This window comes from Salarias fasciatus, chromosome 17, assembly GCF_902148845.1.
Source record: "Salarias fasciatus chromosome 17, fSalaFa1.1, whole genome shotgun sequence".
In the NCBI taxonomy this organism is placed as follows: domain Eukaryota; kingdom Metazoa; phylum Chordata; class Actinopteri; order Blenniiformes; family Blenniidae; genus Salarias; species Salarias fasciatus.
Window position 1 is genome coordinate 2,989,029 of NC_043761.1, and position 21,036 is coordinate 3,010,064.

General features: G+C 46.9%; 1 protein-coding gene across 1 annotated transcript in view; it reads left to right on the forward strand.

Annotated features, from left to right (window-relative positions):
* ptn (pleiotrophin) overlaps positions 1–21,036 on the forward strand; it is a 37,003-nt gene that overhangs the window by 8,852 nt on the left and 7,115 nt on the right. Inside the window, exons 2-3 of the mRNA XM_030113968.1 lie at positions 20,190–20,284; positions 20,370–20,543. Coding sequence (XP_029969828.1) covers positions 20,190–20,284; positions 20,370–20,543 — 269 coding nt within the window. The remainder of the gene's footprint in view (positions 1–20,189; positions 20,285–20,369; positions 20,544–21,036) is intronic.

Sequence of the window (21,036 nt, forward strand, 5' to 3'; positions counted from 1 at the left end):
GCGTGGGGGCCTTCCCTGGCACCACCTGGTTATGAGGTGATTTCCCACCGATCGACTCCTAGACCTCCTCTTTTTAATTCCTGTTTTCATCTGCACCACCGTTCATTTTTTAAAGTCAAATAAAAGGGTCACCTTTGCCCTAAATGCCCTTCTAAATATGCTTTTGCAGCACATCTGTCTGCAGTAGTGTCAGTTAAGTCTTCAGTCCTTCATCCAGCAGTGGAAAGTTTCGTCCACATGGAGGCAAAGCGAGCGGAGAGAGCGGAGCGAGGAGAAGGAATCCGGAGAAACGGAGAGGCGAGAAAGAGTCATTAGTCATTTCCATTAGTATTCCGTCCACAGCTTGTGCTGTGAGACAGCCGGTCTGTCCAAACAAACAACCGGCGGGGGTGAGGGGGGGATGCCTCGTTATAACATCCCCCCTCTTTTCTCACCCGGGGTTCGCATTCCATTTGACCATAAACACCGGGCCAGCGCTGCGACCCGGCGCTCCGTCTCCGCTGGAGCCCGGAGACGATGGGGAGCCTCGTAAAGCAACAATTCATGTGCTGTTCAGTACGAGGCGATGATGGTGCTCCACGAGGCGGCGTCCAGGGGGAGGAAGGCTGAATTCATTCTGAGTTCCTGGAATATTTCAGATTTTCTGTACGCCTGACGTCTGGAGGAAAGGATAAAGGACGCCCCTCCGCCTCGGAGACGTCCACTGCCGTCACCTCCCATTAGTGAAGGATCCGGATGCCTGACAGGAGCCACGTTGAAGTTATAATTGAGTTCCCATCAACTGCCTTAACATGAAATCACTCACGAGTGCAGCGGAGGATTATATCTCTGATGCATCAACGTCTTTCGATCCAACCCAACAAACCCAACGGAGAGTACGTTCCTTAATGAAGACATGAATCTTCTGGTTCACCTCCAAGGGTTTTCTAATCGAATCTGCAGATCGGGGTCTTGAACCGTGGATGTCGCCTTCGCCCAGCCGCGCTTGAGCTTCATGCAGAAATGGAAAATGCGTGTGAAACAGCGGGACGTGTTTCAGGACACCTGATCAGCTCCACCCGAAAGAAAAGAGCAGAATAACTTGACCCTGACGAGAACATCACACAGTCAGTGACTGAACCTCTTCGCGTTCAATAATGGAGCCGAGTGACCTTTAGATGTAATTGTGGGGGAATAAAAGGGAGAAAATCCGAGCGCTGTGTTAATTTTAAGAGTCTATTTCCTCCACACTGCGGATCCTTTATCTGATGAGGTGAGAATACGGACTGAGCGAGCGGCGGAGCGAGGCAGCGACAAGGACAGGAACACTCAGCATGTCGGTTCGGGTCAGTCTCTAAACGCCCGGTGGAGCCACCTCGACGGCGGCGGTGCGGCGCGGCGCACGAGGCCCGGCCCGTCTGCTCTGACTCCTCTAATGCTGCGTGGCAAGTTGAAAGGTCAGGTTCGCAGCCGGGGGCCACGACTCCGGGCAGGGAGCCACGTTCGCTCTGCTGCCCGACCCCAGCGGTCCGACCTCTGACCCCCGCAGCTGAGCAGCGGCCGTGTCACCGCCGAGCCGGCCGCCGGCGCTTCCTCTGCAGCCGTGTTTTCGTTTTAAACGGGAACGATTGGATCGCTGGTGGGGGGCGGAGGGCGGCTTTATTTGTTTGTGAGCTGTGCCACATACGGTCCCGCCACGTTTACGGTCTGGTCCACAAAGGCCGGCTTCACGCAGACGGATGCAGATAATGGGGGAAGCGGACATGCGGAAAACGTCTTGATGGATGGAAACGGCGTGCTGCAGCAACGGCACGGCGGCGAACTCGATGAATCTGAGAACTTTGGCAAACACTGAATCATCTGAATGAGAAGAAGAAGCTCAATCAGTTTTATTGGAAAATGGGAACCTGAAAGTATTTTATTTCTCTTTTATTATTATTATACAACATCCACCTTTACAGCTGGATGTGTGTGTGCGTGTGTGCGTGAGTAATGGATTGTTCAATGTTCTGTTTTATAACCACATCAGAGGAATTAGCGCCGTGACTCCCGTGTTGCGGCGGGTTCTCCGTCACGCTGCTGCTGCTTTAACAGATAAACAGATGAGAATCACAGGAGCCACAGAATCAGCGGTGAACTCCGCTGACATTCACCGAGGCCCCGGAACCGTCGATGGAGCTGCAGACAAACAAGCCGCAGTCGATTCTATTGTAGAATAAATTAGGCGGTGTGGCCGCTGCGTATTGAATTCCCATCAGCCTGTGCGGCTGACGTCAGAGGACCTCCGGCTGTGTGCGGATCTCTGCAGCGTGTGGATCTCTTCTTTTTTTTTTTTTCATTCAGGTCATGAGAGCCACATCTAAGAAGCCACAAGACAGAAAAGCTGTGGACACAGTTCATGAAGTCCGAGTCTTGTTTTATTCTGAAAGTCAGGCATGACGCACAGAACAGTCAAACCACACCGCTGGGCGTCTGTCCCTCCATCAGTTTCAAAAATAACGTGGAAAAGGACTTTGACGTCGCTTCTGTTACACAAAAAGCAATGTTTGATCAAGATGATGGACCAAAACGGCTCCATCTCTCCATAAACCAGGGGTTCCCAACCAGCGGTGCCAGTCGATCCAGACCGCCAGGCTGCAGAGAGAGGACTAAAAGTTTGATTTTGAAATTGTACATTTAAATTTTACAGAGTCTACAGTGAGTTTTATTTTGAAAAATGCTAAACTTCTGATATTTCTTAATACACCCTGCTGCCAGTCTTTGGTAAAACTCCCAGGTTTCGGCTGCTCTTTTGTAAAATCAAACACACATCCAAGTTATTTTTTTTGCATCCTTTTATTTCTATTTTATTTTATTTGTTTTTGCAAACAATAAAAGAAGCACAATTTTTTTCTTTTTAGTAGAGATGTGCTGATTTGAAACCTTTGACTGATTAGGTAAAAAAAAAAAAAAGAGAGAGGAAAGAAAAAGAAGTTTGATGGCGATTTCATTTACTGAAAACCATGTAAACACTGATAAATCAATTTCTTTATTTTACAAAACTTCACATATAAAATACAAAACAAATGTAATTAAGTCACAGTGTTAAATTTAACTTTAAAACTTGGAGCAATTTCTTCCATGAAAGTTCAGTTTAAAGGTGCATTAAGGAGTTTGCACGTTTTATGCGAAACAGCGCCCCCTGCAGGCCTTGGGCGTAATGCAGCTTAGTGAAAAACTCGCGTGCACGGAAGAGGGGAACTCCTTCCTCGCTCGTTTAGAAGCGCTCAAGTAAGATTTAAGTTTCTTTTCCCTGGTGGAGTCTGTGTGGAGCTGTGGCAGTGCGAGAAGCCAGTCTGTTCTGACTTTCTGGAAGATCCTGCTCAGTTGTTGCTCACTAAGCATCTGGCGGAGTAATGGCGGACAAAACGAAACTTAACGAGCCGGAGCGCGCATTACATCATTCCTCTCAAATTCTCCCCAAAAAAACTCTGGTGCCGGACCGGCACTGTGACTTTCAAGTGACAATTTAGCGCTGTTAGAGGTTCTTGCAATGAATATGTCAGGGCACATTGTACACATCATTAAAAATGTGGAACATATTTGTGGTGGAAAATAAGTATTTTTAAAGTTGAAAAACTCCTTAATGCACCTTTAAGTCACCAAGTTATTAATTGTAAATCAAAATACCTTGATTTTTAACTTGAGTCAAATTGAACTCAGATCTGCTAAATAAGCAACATCAGAAACATTTTCAATAATCCAACTTATTTATAAGACACTGCAGTCAGGGGATATTTTTCCAATTTGAGGAATTAAACTTAAAAAACACTTCTATATTATTATTTTTTGTAACGTTCAAACCAATACAAGTCAAGTCAGCTCACATTTATGAAACTGATCTCTGAAAACTATCTGAACTGTAACTTGTGTTTAAACAGTCCCAGACTGTTTAAACCCTGTAGCAACCCTAAACCACACATAACGGTAACTAGCGGAAATAAATATCAAATTTTAATATCTGACCAGTTTTGACATGCTAGAGAATGACCGATATTTGCCGATGCTGGTATCAGAACACACAGTGACTGATCTGTTTGGTCAGATGTGCAGAAGCGACTCCAGTCCGGCTGGAATCAGAGCATATTGAGAGGTGGGCCGCTGGGCGCCGACAGCATTCCTCCTCATCTGTTCTTCTAATGAGCCCCAGTTCCACATCAGCAGTTTTCTTGCACAAAGGCAAGACGTGAAGGACCGCGTTCCCGAGTCCCGGCGTTACAGATTGGACTTTCTCTCCGCCCCGGAAGCTCGGCCGCGGGCGACAGTGTTGGATGAAGGCGATGCTCGCCTCCCAATTTGATCTCCCAGCGCCAAATGGCCCCAAAGACAATGCAATAAAAGTGACGGATTTACTCCGGCCAGAAGTCACGTCCTTGACAGATCAGGAATGTCCAATCTCCCTCTGTCCGCCGTTCTCGGTAAATAACATTGCCCCCGCTTCTCCCGTGGCTGGAAATAAGATTGTCAGCGGGTGCTGGAATATAGTGCGTGGCGAGGCGCGTTTGATTCATTGAGGGTCGCGAGCGGCCCGGCGGAGTCGGCGCTGAGTGACACTATCACAGCAAACTGCGGTAAACAACTTAAAAATAGCAATCTCTCTCCTGCCGTGGGAAGGCGCCGCGTCTTTCTCCGAACGTTCTGAAGAGACACGCAGAAAATAAACAGGTTGGCAGACCCGGAGAGTCTCACCTTTTATTTATATTTATCAAAATGCCTGTAAGAAAAAGGAAAATATACATAAATGAGCTTTATTTCTGCATTTGGGCCGATCCCAGGGGACGGCGGCTGAAGGAAGGCTGAATTTTGTTTTATCTGTTTTTCGCAAAAACCTACATGAATAATAATTAAATGAGGGTAAATGTTTGTCGGTGAAAACAGGATTCCTTGAGGAAATCACTGATCAAGTGCGGCGAAGGTTTAACTTTTCATCAGAATCTCCCCGTTTTGACAGCGGAATTTTCCAAAAGCGGCGTTTTGACGCGCTCCTGCTTCACGGGATGGATTCTGATGGGCCGCCGCCGCCGTCCGGGCGTCTTCGGCTCTCCCGACAAGCCTTTGTTCTCTGGCGTCTGATCCCAGCAGCCCACAGGGGAAGCTCTGTCGGCGGCGCTCTGAAGCCGCCTCCGTTTGATCAGCTCCCAACATATTTGAACAATTTAGGCAGGGATGAACGCAGGTGATTCAAAACCTGCCAGAAAAGAGAGCGAGAGAGGACGGGGAAGAGGAATGAGAGGACTGAAAACTCCCGCTTTCTGCAGGACTCCTCGCTAGTTGACCCGATGTGTTTGACAGCTTCTCTGTTTCTGCCCCTTCCCTGCCCTCCCCGGGGCAATAGCGGGTTTCCCCCAGCAGAGGCCAGTGGCAGGTTGTGACAGCAGAAACACCTCCGGGTGGACGGAGACGGCCGCGGACATCATCTCGCTGCGAGGCGATCGATGGGAAACAAAGACACACACATGCAACAGGGAGGAGGAGGGCGGGTAAATGATGAGGGGGGGGAAACAGAGCTGCAGAGAAAAGCCCATGAAAGGCCTTTGATGGCGCCATTAAACGCAGCTCCAGAGGTGGAGGCCGCTCCAGATGGATCATGGGAGCCCTCTGCTGACAGGCGAATCACAAGAAACCAATATCACCATACTAGAGACGGACTTTTCAATACTCTACAACAAGCCATTTATTTTTTGAGCCTTTGCAGTTTCTCGGCTTTACATAAAGGAAAAATCCTTCCTCAACGATACGAACACTGTGATGTTCAGACTGGGCTTTTCTGTCCGTGATGATGAAATAACTGATTTTTAGGTAAAAATTGCCGTTTTTGAAGCATTTGGTGTTTTATTTAGTTGGAAAAAAAAACAAAGACATGACAGAAATTTGCCTTTATTTCCAGGGTTAAGGTTCAGTTTAGGATGAACACAAACCAGTCACCAAAAACCCGAAGCTCTAACTGACTCATGACGCATGCAAAATTTAAACGAGTGTTTTCCTCTACTTTCAGCAGAAGCAACCAGGAAAAAAAAGAAAAGACTTTCAACCCAGGAACTGAGAAAACTTAAAATATTGTGTCTTCTTTCCCTCTTACTTCACACAGGGACGCTGAAACAAATCTTCACGTTCTCATCATGTTTTCTGTGGAATTCTTTGGACAAATTCAAGCGGTAAACTGTTCTATGCAGGAGTGTGAAAGAGGTGACAGTTTGAGGAGAAACCGCCGTGTGTGACGGATTACCGCGCGAAGGCAGACTTTAATAGTTTAAGACAACTTCAGGATTTCCGAGAGGGGAGAAGATGCAGCGGCGAGGAGCAGAGGAGCTGCTTCCGTCTCCGCAGGTCATCCTGCAGGAGCGGCTTGTCAGTTAGTGTTCGTCAATCAAATCGAGGAGTCTGAATGATTGAATTACAGCGACAGAGAAAAATGATTTCAGCGGAAAGTTCTGGGAATCGCGGGGCTCCAGCTGAAGCTGAAGGCTTCTGAGCCATTTCTTCCCATTGCAGTTGTTTTTTTCTAAAAGAAAAAAAGAGTAAATATTAAATATTTAATGAAAATTGGGTTAAATCTTTATGTTTTTGTGGAAAATACCGTGAAAAATCTCATATCTAACAAATTGCGTTCAATATGTCTGATGAAAAAGAGCCATTCTGATTGGTCGATATCATTCAAATCTCAACCAGTCACTGATCCATTCACCAATTCTGAGAAAAAATACACAAATCAGTTCCTGTCATCGGCCAGACAGAAGCTGATCTGACCATCCTTCATGTTTACAGTAACATTTACATACTTTGGACGCAATAAAATGTTTTTTTTCTACTGATTCCAAAACTACACAAAAACGCCTGACTTGAATTTGAAATCTCGGGGGGGGGGGGAATGAAACGGAGCCCGTTAGCGGTCAGGAGGCCTCGACCCGCCGGCTCGCAGTCATCCCTGAAATTGGACGGATGTTGAGGCGATGCTGCGGAGCCTGACTGTTGCTGTTATTTTAGGATCGATGGGCTTTTTTCTTTTCTCCGGCCTCGCTGTGGCGCTCGGCTGGTCCAGAGGTGTGTGACGCACACCTCCTGGATGTTAAACTGTAACTGTTCCTCCCCGCCGCTCCCCGTGCGATCTGAGGTGAGGCTTTAGCCTGGAGGGGAGTTTACCGCTGTTTGCCTGCGCGAGGCTTTGTTCTGGCTACAAGGGAGCCCACGGGGGCCCGGCAGCTCCGGCGGAACAAAGGAACCGTCCCGGATCTTTGTTCTTCGGCGCCGGGGCCCACGTACAGCTGCACCTATTTCAAGAACATGTGAAGAAGACACGCATGATTCACGGCGTGTGGGCTCGGGAGGATCCCGCTTCCAGAGCGATCGCTAACGTTCAGCAGAAGCCGCGCGTTAGCGTTAGCGACACTAATACCGTAAACAGCCCCGCGTCTCCTCAGCCGTCCGCCGCCGTTTGCTTCGCCGGAGTGAAGAAGCACAATCCGCCCACGCTCTTCTCGGCTGTTGTCTTGCGTCGATGTCAGACCGTCAAAACTCCTCGTGGCGGCGGCGCGGCTTAGCATGCTGCGCAAGCTAATGCTGCCGCTTCTCCTGAGAGATTAGATCTGGAGGCAAGGCGAAGAAACGGGCGGAGGAGCAGGAAGAGGATCCCCTGACAGGTTTTCTCGGATAATGAAAGAGAAACGGAAGCTAATGTGTTAAAGTGGATCACTCAGGATCAATCCGGGCAGGAAATAACCGTCTGTTTGCTTGACACGACGTGCACTCAGCGCTGTTTCTGTGACGGTTTGACAGGATCGAGGAGCGTTTTGGGCACAAACAGCAAACGTGAGGAACTTACAGGTTTAACTGGTGGCCTGCGAACCATCCATCCATCCATCCATCCATCCAGCCATCCGTTACAATAAAGAGCTAAAATAAACCAGATCAATCAGTTCTTTTGCATAAATCAGTCAATAGTTTTTAATTGTGGAACCGATCGGTCTCAAATCAGCCTCGACCTCACGCATGGTTTGTTCTGTTTGGATCGTAGAGAGACGCACATGGACCCCATGAATTCCCAGACGCTGACCTTGAAGCTCGATCGCGCACTCTTAAACGGCGAGCGGCGGCCGACTTTAATTGATATGGATCCTGAACGCTCGTCTTGAGCACATGAGTTGCGTCTGGGTAAATTACATCCGCATGAAGTTATCCTTCTTCTAATTACACTGAGATTCTGCAGCGCCGGCTTCAAAAAGCAGGCAAATTCTCTTTTATTGGATTCCGTACAAATCTCATTGACTTGTAGGTGAAATAACGACTGCTGTCATTTTCCATATCGCTGGAACATGGTTACCTCTCTCCTGAGCATCTACAAATTCGCACTAATGCAAGTGTCATAAACTCAGTGGGGGAAAAAAACAGCTCTCGGCTGCCGAGTGCGTACAACGCCATAATCTGTGGCATTTCCATATAAATGCATTTCATTCCAGCTGCTGAAGGTAATGCCGGTTACAGTAGACGCTGCTGGATTTCATGGGAGTCAATCCAGGGAGGACTGAGCAGGGCTGTGGTTTGTTTGAGGCGTCAGGGTGACGTTCGGGGAGGAGGAGGCTGGAGAGGCTCCAGGAGAACGTGAAGAATCTGCAGCACTCCGCGGGATTGACGGTCTGGCCGTGGACGTCTCTCTGAGAACACTCGGTATCCCAGCCCCCCCCCCCCCCCCCCCCCCCCCCCCCCGCTGTTGGCCGTAATGCAATGTGTGAGGAAACCGGTGTGGAATTACAGGTAACTGCAGGATTTATCGCTCCACCGGCAGCTGCAGCGGCGCCGCTGTGGGGGAAGTGGGTGGAAAACCTCTGTGGGGAAATGTTGGCGGGCGTGTAGGTGGGGGATGTAGGTTATCTCAGTCTGGAATCATGGTCCAAATCCAAAGATGAGCAATGCCTCCCAGTCTCCCGGTGTGTGTGGAGCATGCTATAGAGCCCTGCACTGAGGCTGGAGTCGTGTTTATTCTTCCTCCTGTCGTTGTGATTGGAAGCAGCAGCAGACGGAAGCTGCTCAGGAGGCGAGCGCCACTTCAGCAGCCGCTGAGATCAGAGGACGCCTCTGTTCAGTCGGCGTTCTCGCTTTCTGATATTTATGCCCAAATATATTTGTTCAGTTGGAATACACTCCTGTATGTGGAAGCTCTTCTTGATGTCACATGGAAATAACTCTTTTCTGAATGAGTTCTGCAATTTGAAGCGTATGCTAGGACTTCATTTAGAAAAGCCGAGCAAGATATACATCCTGAAGTGGCTTTAAATGATGAAGTAAACCACTTTAACTAACATCTACTCCATCAGCGACAGAAGGACACTTAAAACAAGAGAAGGACACTTCAGAGAGGGATCGACCCGGTGAACTGGGACCGTACAGTGTGTGAGGATTCCAAACAGACTTTATTTCCTGGAAGTGGAGGTGACTGAAGATCGACTCTTCGAGCTGAGCTCAGATTGTGACGCCGAAATGCGAGAAATTAAAGGTCGAGTGGCGTCTGAGACGTCGCAGCTTCTGTTGTGCGGCGACCGGCTGCCTATTGATGTGCGATTGAAAAGTAATTTCATGTCTAGACGAACAAAAAGGAACAGAAACCAGCAGAGGTTTTAAACACGGTTAATCTAAACTGAGAGAAAAACCCAGAGAGCCGGGAAAAAGCAGATGACGGGTGTAAACTTATGATGCATTTGAGTGCGAGTGAAAAAATTGACAAACGAATGACGACTATCACGATTGTCGTTTATCTTGAAGTTTCAACGATATCAAGTTCAAAAGTCAATCAAACTGAGAGAATTCAAGGACAAAGATTCATGATAAAAATAACCAAAAGTAGTGCAGAGGGAGTTTTTTTCCAATTCTCACTCTTTCTCTGTGGGAATTTCCCAAGTTGAGCTGGGATGTTTCCCACTTTGCAGTTGCTCAAGAATGCAGAATTATCTCCGGGTTACCTAAAACTGCAGTGCAGAGAGAGAATCCTTGATTTTGACTGAACTGTTTTCCAGCTCTTCCTCCTTTTGAAAGGTTCATCTGGTGGCGAAGCGCTTCCCAGCATGCAAAAGAAATCCGTCATACAGAACGCTCCTCCACCGCTCCTCAGACACTGACTCGATTCATCTTGATCTTTAATCAAAAAGTGAACAAATAAAAACATGCACGGACAGAGACAGTAATCCAGACTCATAAAGGATGCAGAGCGGAGGGAGGAGGCAGATGGAACGGAAATAAAGGGGAAGGGAGGACGGCTCAATCAAGAGGGACAAATCTGCCTACGCTGTGTGTGTGAAGGCTTTCTCATCCAGCACACTTTAATGAAGAAGTGACTGGAGAGCAACACACACACACACACACACACACACACACACTCTAGAGATAAATGTTGCCTACTCAATTAGACGGACACCTCTAAATTGGCGCCTTCAGAGAGTCAGCAGGAGGGGGGGGTGGGGGGGTGGGTGGGTGGGGGGGGCAACTCCTGGTGCTAACAGCCTGTGGCTTTGGGGACGGAGCTGTTCCCGGGCTGTCAGCGGCCGCCGGAGGGGGGTGGAGGACGGGCGGAGGCTGGAGGTCCAGCAGCCAGACAGCCGGCATCTGAAGGGAACAAGCAGAGCTATTTCTGGCAATCAAAAGGGGGGGGGTGGTGGAGATGGGGGTGGAGGGGGGGGTAGGCGGTGATAAGACGTCCCCTGCAGCCTCCGCCTGCTCAGGTGCTTCCACCGCCGCCTCCCTCGCTGGAAGGAACCCAGATTAATGGAGAGGATAAAAATAGATGACTGCGTGAATACAGCTTCCCCATATCGGCGGTATGATCACAACCTGCCCCCCCGCCCCACACACACACACACACACACACACACACACACACACACACACACACACCTTTCTCCAGCTGTGCTTGGCTTGAAACCCACTTGTAAGAGTAGCAGACGCAACACAACACGGCCGCCATCAAAGCTAGCAGGCTAGCATTAGCATCAAAGCCATGCTGTCAGGGTGAGTTTGTAAAAGCACCCACAATGCAACAGTTTTAGGAGAGGGTTTTTATTTTTTTCATGAATATTTTACTCCAGAAGTTTAGATTAAATTTGCCTTTATGTTGAGATTGTCGTCATTTTCAGGACTGAGTGAAAATAAAGATTTTTTTTTTTAATCACGTCTACGCGGCACCACAACAAAGTAGAAAATTTAAGAAATTAAAAGTTATTGTGGCTCAATTTTGCTGGTCTGTGCAACTAAAGATGAAAAAATCGTGACGATCATCGATGATCAGTAAGTTTTAGAAGAAAAACGCCTTTGTGAGCTTGTAGTTTGCACAAAAAAAGCAATTTCTCTCAATCGAAATAAAAGCTTGTCAATTTAATAAGTTCACAATAGTCAAAAGAACATTTCATTCTCCAGCTTCTTCTTTGCAGTGGATTGTAATAAAAAAAATAGTATAATAATACCACAAAGAAAGTATAATCCAATTTATGCAATGGCAGCTGTGAGCCCGACAAATTGATTCGGGGGAATCAAAAAAGGTTCCCGAAGCACTGGAGGGAATCTTTAATGCTGCGATTTATTCTCGCCGTCAGTGGCGCATAAAACATCACAACAAATTCGGCGTTCATCTAGAACGCAAGAAAAACACCATTATGAAATGATGCAGTTAGCATGTGGGGCCACTAGTGGGAGCTGTTGTTGAAACAACACAGTCTGAATGCATTTTCACTTGAAATGTCCAATCTGGGTCTAAATAATGTTATTTTTTGGATAGATTTTCTACATATTCCTAGCACAAGTAAAGCTTTAAAGAGACATATTTAGATTTTTCCGACTTCTAACAGCTTCATATGGTCATAAACAGTCATAAACCCATTTTCTGGACGGCGTGAGTCGATTCTTCAGCCCATTGATTTGAAAAATTGTGCTGTTGTCTGTTTTCAAACCATTCCACCAGTTCTACGTGTTTGTTTCTCTTTCCACACCTGCTGCAGTGCTGTTGGCTTGCTTCCTTCCCTCCACAGGCCAGTGAAAGATGGAAAACAGAGTGTAAATCCAGTTTTTTTTGCCAGAGGTAAAACAAATAGAAATGCAATATTAGGCCAAAGAATACAGTTTTTTAGTTTGATATTGCTGAAACTACTGTGTTGGTATATTTAAACAACCTCAATGAGCGGTGCAGAAGAGCCAAATGTACAGAGACGACTGAAAGATAATCCACTGCAGCGACGAAATGGAGACGTGGAGCCAGAATACGAGCCCCTTTTCAAAGCACACATGTATAAAACACCCTGGAATATAAAGGTAATAAATGCATAAATAGCTTATTTCTGTTTGAAGTGTGCAAACATCGCCTAACTGCCGAACATGTCAGTGTTTATTGAAAGCCTCTGAATACGTGCGCCGAATACCAGAAGGCTACAGTTAAACAGTTACTGCTGATAATACTGGAGTTTGTGGTTCTCATGGTGTCAATAGTACAAAAGGAAGAAGAGGCTCGGAGATGAGAGCGAGGATAAGCAAACGAGTGGGTGTTTGGAGGGAAAGTATAATATGATCAGTGTAATGGAGGCATCAGAGCACGAACTGGGCTTCAATTTCAGCCGTTTCAGCCCCGGCGCTCTCGCCCGGCCATTGTTCCTGTGTTTTTATCACTGTGCTCCACTCGTCAAACTTAGCTCCATTTTTTTTTTTGTTAAGCTTCAAACACACAAAGAGCAGCACACACACGCTGTGTTTGAGCTCCCAGAGGACTCTGGGACTGTCGCAGAGATAACGCCGACTCCCCCCCCCTGTGTGACCTTTAAAAAACACAAGTCACGAAACGGGTGGCGTTTTCCCAGAATCCTCTGCACCTGATCACACGAGGAAAAGCCTCCGTGGCTCAGTGAAGGAATCCTGGGGGACCATGAGAAAATAACTCACCTCTTCAATAGAGATCATTAAACCAGAAGGCGGCGCTGAAACTTCCACCGGCTGATTGAACATATTGATCTTCTTCCTCTTTTTTTTTGTCTTCATTCAAATACATGTGATTTTTGATGGAATCAAAGAGGGGGAATATTTTTGAAGTACTGATGGAGGGAAGTTAAGGTGATATAAAATCAAATCAGTTCTTCATTAAGTGAAAATGCAAAACCTTTGTTGTGTTCTCGGCGTCCGTTTGCATGACGGCGGCGTTCAGAGTGACTGAAAACTCGATCTCTGTGTAAACAGAGCAAGACACAACCACTGCACACCGTCGACGTTGTAAACAGCTCCTCAGCACGTCTTCCAGTCGATGGACAATAACAACAGCTGCGTTCACACGGTCACTTGTTTGACAATCAGACTGAATTGTAATCGATTAAAGGATCAGAATGACCCATTTATATGAAAATTATAAAATATTAATTGGATTATTGGACCAAACTGAGACGCGATTAATTTCAGAGGATCAGTCCCATAATGCTTTGCACTGTGGCGTATTCGGTTTGTGAAACACGTACAGAATCCCTGAACGTCTCTATCTGGACGCCTGCCAATATCAGAAATGGAATTAACCAGAGGTATTACGCTTGTGGTTCTTCTTTTTTCATTATTTTAGAAACCGCAAAGTATAATCGGGTTTTTTTTTTTTTTTTTTTGCGATCATGTCATGACGTTTGGAGAAATGACAGCAGGAAATAACCCAATGTGGCGTTTACCCCGACTGCGCCACCCCCTTTTCGTGTGATTGAAATCATAAGAAAGTGTTGCAAATGGTACAAATCTTTGCTGTAAATGAGACCTAAGTTGGGTCTTAATTCCACAGATTATCCATTTATGCGGACGACACTGTTCTCTTCGCCGAGCGTTAAAGTTGAATTTTCTAGGAACAGGAAGCAGCGAGGGAGGATCTCTCCCAGCAAATCCCAGCCTCAGCTTGTACAAGCTTTCCTGTGTCTTTCAGAGGTCTTCCTGTATCCTCCAGTCGATTCACTCCTCATTTCATCTGTGCTGGAATCTCTCAAGACCTCAGCTCGAGGAACACACACACACACACCGAAGAATGGCCTAAATAAATCCTTTCAGTGTGACCCATGTCTCGGCGAGGCATTCACTACTCCTCTGAATCTCAACTACTGAGATGGGAAAATCCACTCACAAGTGGATTTTTTTTTTTTCTGCCTTTACTTCTTTCCCAAGGACATAGTGTTGTATTCTGTCTGTCACCGGAGACAAACAGAAAAACTATCAATGAAGTCCTCTCACCTTTATTCTGAAAGCTGTGCTGTCCGCAGAAACATGGTTTTTCTTATTCAAGGCAAGGAGTTTCTCTTTCATTGGACATCTGTACCGTGATTTTTATCTGGAGATTTAATCGGCGTCGAGTCATCAGCTTTGACGAATGTCATTCCAACTATGAACGGCCACAACAAACGCTGCTCTCGCTGATTTCAGAGCAGCTGCAGCGACTTGCATTCAGGATTTAGGATTACTCCAGATGCATGAAAAATGTATTTTGAAAAAAGTGGCAACTGAAAATAATTTAGATGAAAGGATTAAAGCAAATCTGCATTCAGGACTGATGGAAGCACTTATTCCAGATGCATGTAATGCATCCAGATTGATACAATTTATGTTTGGCAGCAAGTCATTGCATTAAAAATACATTTCATTTCATTCCAGATACATGGTAACAGCATTAATCTGCAGCACGCATGAATGATGTGTGTGAACCGCAGCATAAATAAGGCTGCATTTATATGAAGAAGCATCCTGCCTGCAGATGAGGGAATGAGCGAAAAGGAACTTGGATGCTGATTTAGTTTTATACTTCTGTGATGGAAGCGAGTTCCTCTGGGATGCAGATTTTGATTTCCCTATAAACACCAATCGGGATCTAAACCAGTCTAAAACTAGCAGGTAAAGCCAGGATGACACGAGTATGTGTCTTATCTTTTGTATTTGTGACAGTTTTTATTACTTTGATGGGACCAAATTGTCAAAGCTTCAATCATTTCACCGTGTTTTCATACAAAACTGTGACTTCTGGTGTTGTAGTAAAGACCAACTACCCAGAGACCGAGAGCATCCCAAGACCAAGGTATTAATGGACTGAGACGAGTCAAGACCAAGACTTTAAGGGGTTGAAATCAAGACCAGAGCATCTGAAGACCAAGACTGTAAGGAACTGAGACTGAGTCAAGCTCACGACTGAGAAAAGACCAACGCCTTAATGTTCTGAGACCAAGTGAAGACCAAGACTTTCAGGGGCCGGGATCAGGCCAAGACCAAGACTTTAAGGGGTCAAAGCCAAGACCAAAGCATCTGAAGACCAAGACTGTAAGGAGCTGAGACCGAGTCAAGATCAAGATCAGAGCAGCCCAAGACCAAGGCGTTAATGGGCCAAGACAAAGACCTTAAGGGGCAAGAGAAGAACGTTTACTTGTCCTTCTGAAACCCCCCCTGCAGCGTGCACACATGGCGCTCGTGCACACATGGCGCTCGTGCACGGCCTGCCGCTCGCCGTCAATCGGCTTTGTGTCAGGGAACACATTTGGCTGCCGTCCCTGGTTTTACTCAGCAGATGAGGAGGCGCAGAGCGGCGGTCCGCTGCCGTCCGTCTCGCCGTTTTGTCACGTTGCCGCTCGGAGTGGAGTGGAGCTGTAGCTACGTGTCGTTCTGAAGGCAGACCTGCTTTACCTGCTGTTCCGCTCATCAGCGAAACGGCAGCAGATGAACAGTTTCCTTCTGACTATGTGAGCTCGAGTGTGTATTTATTCAATATTGACTCTCAGAAATGAGTCGATAAGCATACAGCGCCACTGACACTCTGAAAGCAAGGATGCTGCTTCCCTGGATGATTCCTGCAGCTCGTCTAACTCAGCATTTTCAGTATTTACCTGATATGTTTGTTGTTTTCAAAGTGCAACTAGAGATAAGAACAGTAAAACTAAAATTATAGCTTCAGATGTTCAAAAAGTTGTGTTTTCAGTGGCTTTGAGCTCTGTTGTCATGTAAACGGACACCCAAAGTTTCACATTTTCACTCCAAAATGTTGTCGAGTAGATGGAGCCTTATCCGCTAACTCACATTACAAAGGAACGTAGCTTTAAGTATGCATGAAAAAGCTTAAGTCAACAACTACAACACACTAAAATACAATGAGCATGTACAACAGTAACTTACCAGTGAATTGTTTGAGAGTGATAATCCAGTTCAAGATGCAGATCTAAATGTTATTTGGAGAATCTTCTATAAACCTGCACAGGAAGACAGAAAAAGCCAAACATCGCTCAACCAACTGGAAGCAACCTGATTGCGTGACCCAGTGTTGAAGAAGCTCCATCCTTTCATTTGGAACCTCTGAGGGCAAAGACGTGTTAAAGAAAACCATGATTAATTCATACGCCGCTAAGTGGTTTTAAATGCCTACATGTGTTTTATGATAATATTTGCGTTGGCCGTTAACACGTGGCGGAGAAGCTCTCGCCTGATTGCACGCTCGCCGCATGCATCTTCATGGATTCCCTGATTAGGAGGCGGACTGCGAGAGGTTAATGGTTAAAACGAGCAGAGCCGAGTCTGGAGGCCTTCTTCCCCTCGGCTAATAACTCTCTTCTTCGTTGGTATAATTGATTCATTAAACTTCCTCGGCCGTCGGCGCCATCGCCTCCTGCCTTCATATCAGACACATGCGGCGGGGATTACGTCGGTTCTAATAACGGAGAGAGGAGAGAGGCGGCGGCGGCGGCGGCGGCCGTTCCGAATCGAGTGTTTTCCAGCTTCTGGTGCGTATTTACCAAAGCACACGAGGAGTCGCTGAAGGGCCATCGATCTGTGGCCCGTATCGGCTTTCCTCCTTCAGTCCCCTCCCCGGGAGCCCGCCGATCAATGGGGCAAATGGCCGGGTGTGATCGGGCTAATTCTCACTCTTTCATGAGCCGCGCTGACCGCGGGACGTCTCTAATGTTCCGGCTAAAGTGACCCTCGGTGTGAGGTTTGCAAACAATCGATCCCCCCCACTTCCTGTCTGAGAGGAGGAGGAGAGACGTTATTGAGGAGCAGCGGCTCCGTTCAGGCGTTTCTCCAAAAACAGCCGAAAAAAACAGAATTTAGACAAACAACAGGATGTTCTACGTTTCCAAATGGTGGCAAGTAAAACTTACTATGAGAAAAATAAAGTTCAGAAAGCAACAACAAGAGGTGAGAATCACAGGCAGAGTTTAACAGTATAAAACAAAGGTAACAGACAGAAAAACCAAAATGGATCTGAATTCATGTATGTTTCGGTTCAGACTTTATAAAAGTTCACAAAAAAAAGGGACATTTTTGAAATTTGTGGAGAAACCTTTTTTTTTTTTTTGCACTGTTCTTTTGGAAACTGAATCATTCTTTAGTAGAGATGCTCTTATTGTGGTGAGATGCATTTCCTCTGACTCCACGTTCCTCTTCATACGGCAATATTTCCAGAGAAAGTGCATTGTTTTTCATTTCCGAAAAGTTTTTGATTTACACGACAACACTTTGAAGATGTGTCGATTTATTTATATTAAGATATTTTCTGTGTTGCATGTCTAAGTTTGACTGTTCAATAACCTGCTGAACACATGCAAAGCAATGAAAGAACAATTTATTTATGTGAGCATGTAAATCAGGAGCCTTTATGAAGGATTTTAATAAATCAGGGGAACCAAGACACAAACGGGGACATAAACCATCCAGACAAACAATAAACAACAACATGTCCGGACATCGGGGAGAGTGAGGATAATGAGACACGAGGCGACTGTAATGTTAACGTTGACTTGTTAGCCGCCGCTGGTTTAATCCTGCTCACAGAACCACGAGCGATCAGATCTGACCTGGAACCTGCTGTTTGACTCATGAGTTCTCCCACAGTCTCAAGGCTTCCAGTCTCCCGGAACATTAATTACTTTCTTTATTTGACGATCTTCGCCTCGCTAGCCTCATATCCTTCCTTCAGTATCCACCTCTGGATCTGGGGACACGTTGAGGGATGATTAATGGCTCTTTTCCCCCCTCCTGTCAAGCCGCTTTGGTGTCAAATTTAGCAGAACATTGTGATATCGAAGAGTTTTATGACGCTCATCACTCACTTCCGCGTCTGGAGCTCAAGAAAACACCGAGTCGACGTTCCTGGAGCTGATGTAGAAACATCCCCACGTCGAACGAGGAGCGTCTGACTCACGATCTGAGCTCGGGTTGCTGGGAGATCAGACTTTTAGAGAGGAACCATCCACACGTGTCTTTAACTTTCTTTTATCGCCTGAACAAAGTGTCTGTGTTCCCAGGCGAAGGAATGCAAAGTGGAGTCGCACGTGGACGACCCCCCCACCTCTCGCCCGCCCTGCCGCTGAGCGGCGGTCAGATGTTCCCCCTCGGCCCTCCGTCCATTACGGCAGACGTGTCAGCCTAAACGCGGCGCCTTTCATTTCATCTGCTGACTTCCCGAGGAGGCGTCGCTGTCGGGAAACGGTTAAGTCAGCCTAATTCAAAGGTGGATTTTCCTCCAACCTGCTGCTCATTGAAAGCGCCGCATCGAGAGCCCATCTTCCAGCGAGTGACGAACCCAGCCAGAGACTCTGTTATCTCTTGAAAGGCCACATTTCTCTTTTTTCTTCTTCTTTTCCTTGGAAAATGATCTTTATCGGGCAGATTTCTTTGAGGTTTTCTCTCAGAAGTCATTGTGTGCTCTTCTCACAGCTGGGATTCTTTTTTCCTTCTATTTTTTGGGTTCTGGAGATGAATAGTTTGGAATCTCTTAAAAGGAGAAAACACTGAAGGCAAAAAAAAAGAAAAAGCGAGGAGATGGAGTCGAAAGTATTTAATCAAAACTGAGTTTGTCTGCTGCGAGCTGCCACAGTCAGAAAACCATAAAATCAATCATGTGGAGGATACAGACCATTTCTTCTGGCAGGAAAACTGCGGGCGTCGCCACAAGGCTCATTATGAGAGCCGGAAGATAATATCGCCAAGACAGAGCGCGCTTTAGAGCCATCTGATCATTAAACATCGGGTCTGAACACCTGTAAAGTCCTCTTCCTGTCAGAGGAATGAAATGATCGGGCGGATGACGGGCTGAGAACCGGCTCACCATGAATTAAAAATGACGAATGTGTCTGATTTCCCAGGAATCTCAGCGGGGAGCGGCGTCGCTGGCGTCAGACGCTGGGTAGCGGCTGCCGTCGCTCGGTCTGCTGTAAGATCCCACCCGGGAGAAGCAAACGGCGTCTCTCTTTTTTAATTTCATCTCAGTGCGTTAGTCTGGTGATGGTGACGGGAGCAGCGCCGACGTTTACGATCCCGCCGCGAACTTTAAATACACCTGAAATCTCTTCTGTCAGAAAAGACAAGAACGTATGTTCAGGAATAGTGAGCCTCCTCAAAAGTCAACTCTGAAAGTCATTTATCTCTCGGTGTAATATTACTTGAGGTCTCCTCCTCCTCCTCCTCCTCCTCAGTCTTCAGCCTCTGGTGTATCCAGGGTGTGATTTGCTGCTGGGGAGGCGGCGTTAGACGTACGTCTCGCCCCCGTTTGGCCTGAAAACTGCCGGGAGGAATGAAATGTCAGCGATTCACGTTAAGACTAACTGATGGTGAATGTGAAGCGTTGCCGTTAGCGACCGCCGCAGAGCCTCGGCGTCACCTGATGGGCAACGGCAATGATTTCTAAACATTGGAAGGTTTATGGAATTTGTATTTCATAGGGTAATTGGTTTAGGGGGGTTTTCTTTTGAGATCAAGAGACTTCCATGAATGTCGTCGGTTTTCCACAGCAGGATGTGATTATCATCTGTTCCGATGGTTTCAGGATACAGGAGGCTTCAAGGTTTGACAAATAAAATCAAGGGGTTAGGTTCAGATTGTCCCTCCGACTGACGGTAAATCCGCCTGTGACTTCCTGTCAAACACAGACAAATGCAGCGTCGATATTGGAATCCAGAGGAAATCCATTCCTCCGGTCTCATGAGGGCCACTATCGGTTTTCTGTCTTCTTTCTGTCTTTTCAAGTCCGGGAGCATTTAAAAATCTTTGTCACTGGAAGCTTTTACCAACACCGCGGGCGATTAGCTGAGAAAGCGTCTGAAGAAGTGAAGAACCGACTCTGACCGTTGTGCTGATCGGAGCGAATCGCCGGAAAGTTCAGCTTCGTAGCGGAAATTGGATTCTCCCTTAACGTTGGCCTCGTCCTCTCTTTTCAGGATGAATGGGCAGAAGCAGTGGACGCAGCTGGCCCTAATGGCGCTCCTGGTGTTAACGGTGATGGCGGCTGAAGGAGGCAAAGGAGAGAAACAAGGTGATTCTCTCCCGATCAAGCTACGTACTTTAATCTGACGGTAGAGTGAAATCGTGGTGCTGAAGGTGCGCGGTTGTTCCTCCAGGTAAGAAAGAGCGGAAGTCGGACTGCGGGGAGTGGCAGTGGAGCGTGTGCGTCGCCAACGAGGGCGATTGCGGGCTCGGCACCAGGGAGGGGACGCGCACCGGGACCGACTGCAAGCAGACCATCAAGACCCAGCGCTGCAAGATCCCCTGCAACTGGAAGAAGAAGTTCGGAGGTGAGCCGGGGCGTTCGGCACAATTCCCTCTTATTCTTCTGTCAAATGTTGCTAAATGATGAATTATACCAAAATCCTGTGGACGGGATTTCAGGAAATGGCGAAATGATGGCATTTCTGGGCTGCTTGCGGTGGAAACTCAGGTGCTTCTTATATAGAGGTTTTAAAAATACACACGTCAAAGAAACTCCCCTCCATTTCTGCAGACGTATTGCCCCCATCCGTTCCACTTCACACCTCCCCGTGATCGATTGTAGCCTGTCACTCGCACAAACAATAGTCCTATTTTCAGAATAGCAATGCATAAGCTAGCTAATTAGAGGCAGAGCAGAAATGTCGGCGGAGAGTGTGATACATTGTCATGGAAAACACAGGAATAATCAGCCGGCGTTGTCATTTTGCTTTTTGGGGCTGGAGACTGTGCGGCTCTCCGAGCTGAAATGTCTGGCAGTGACAAGCCTGGGGGACTTTTGTTCCCACGGTATGGCCTGTC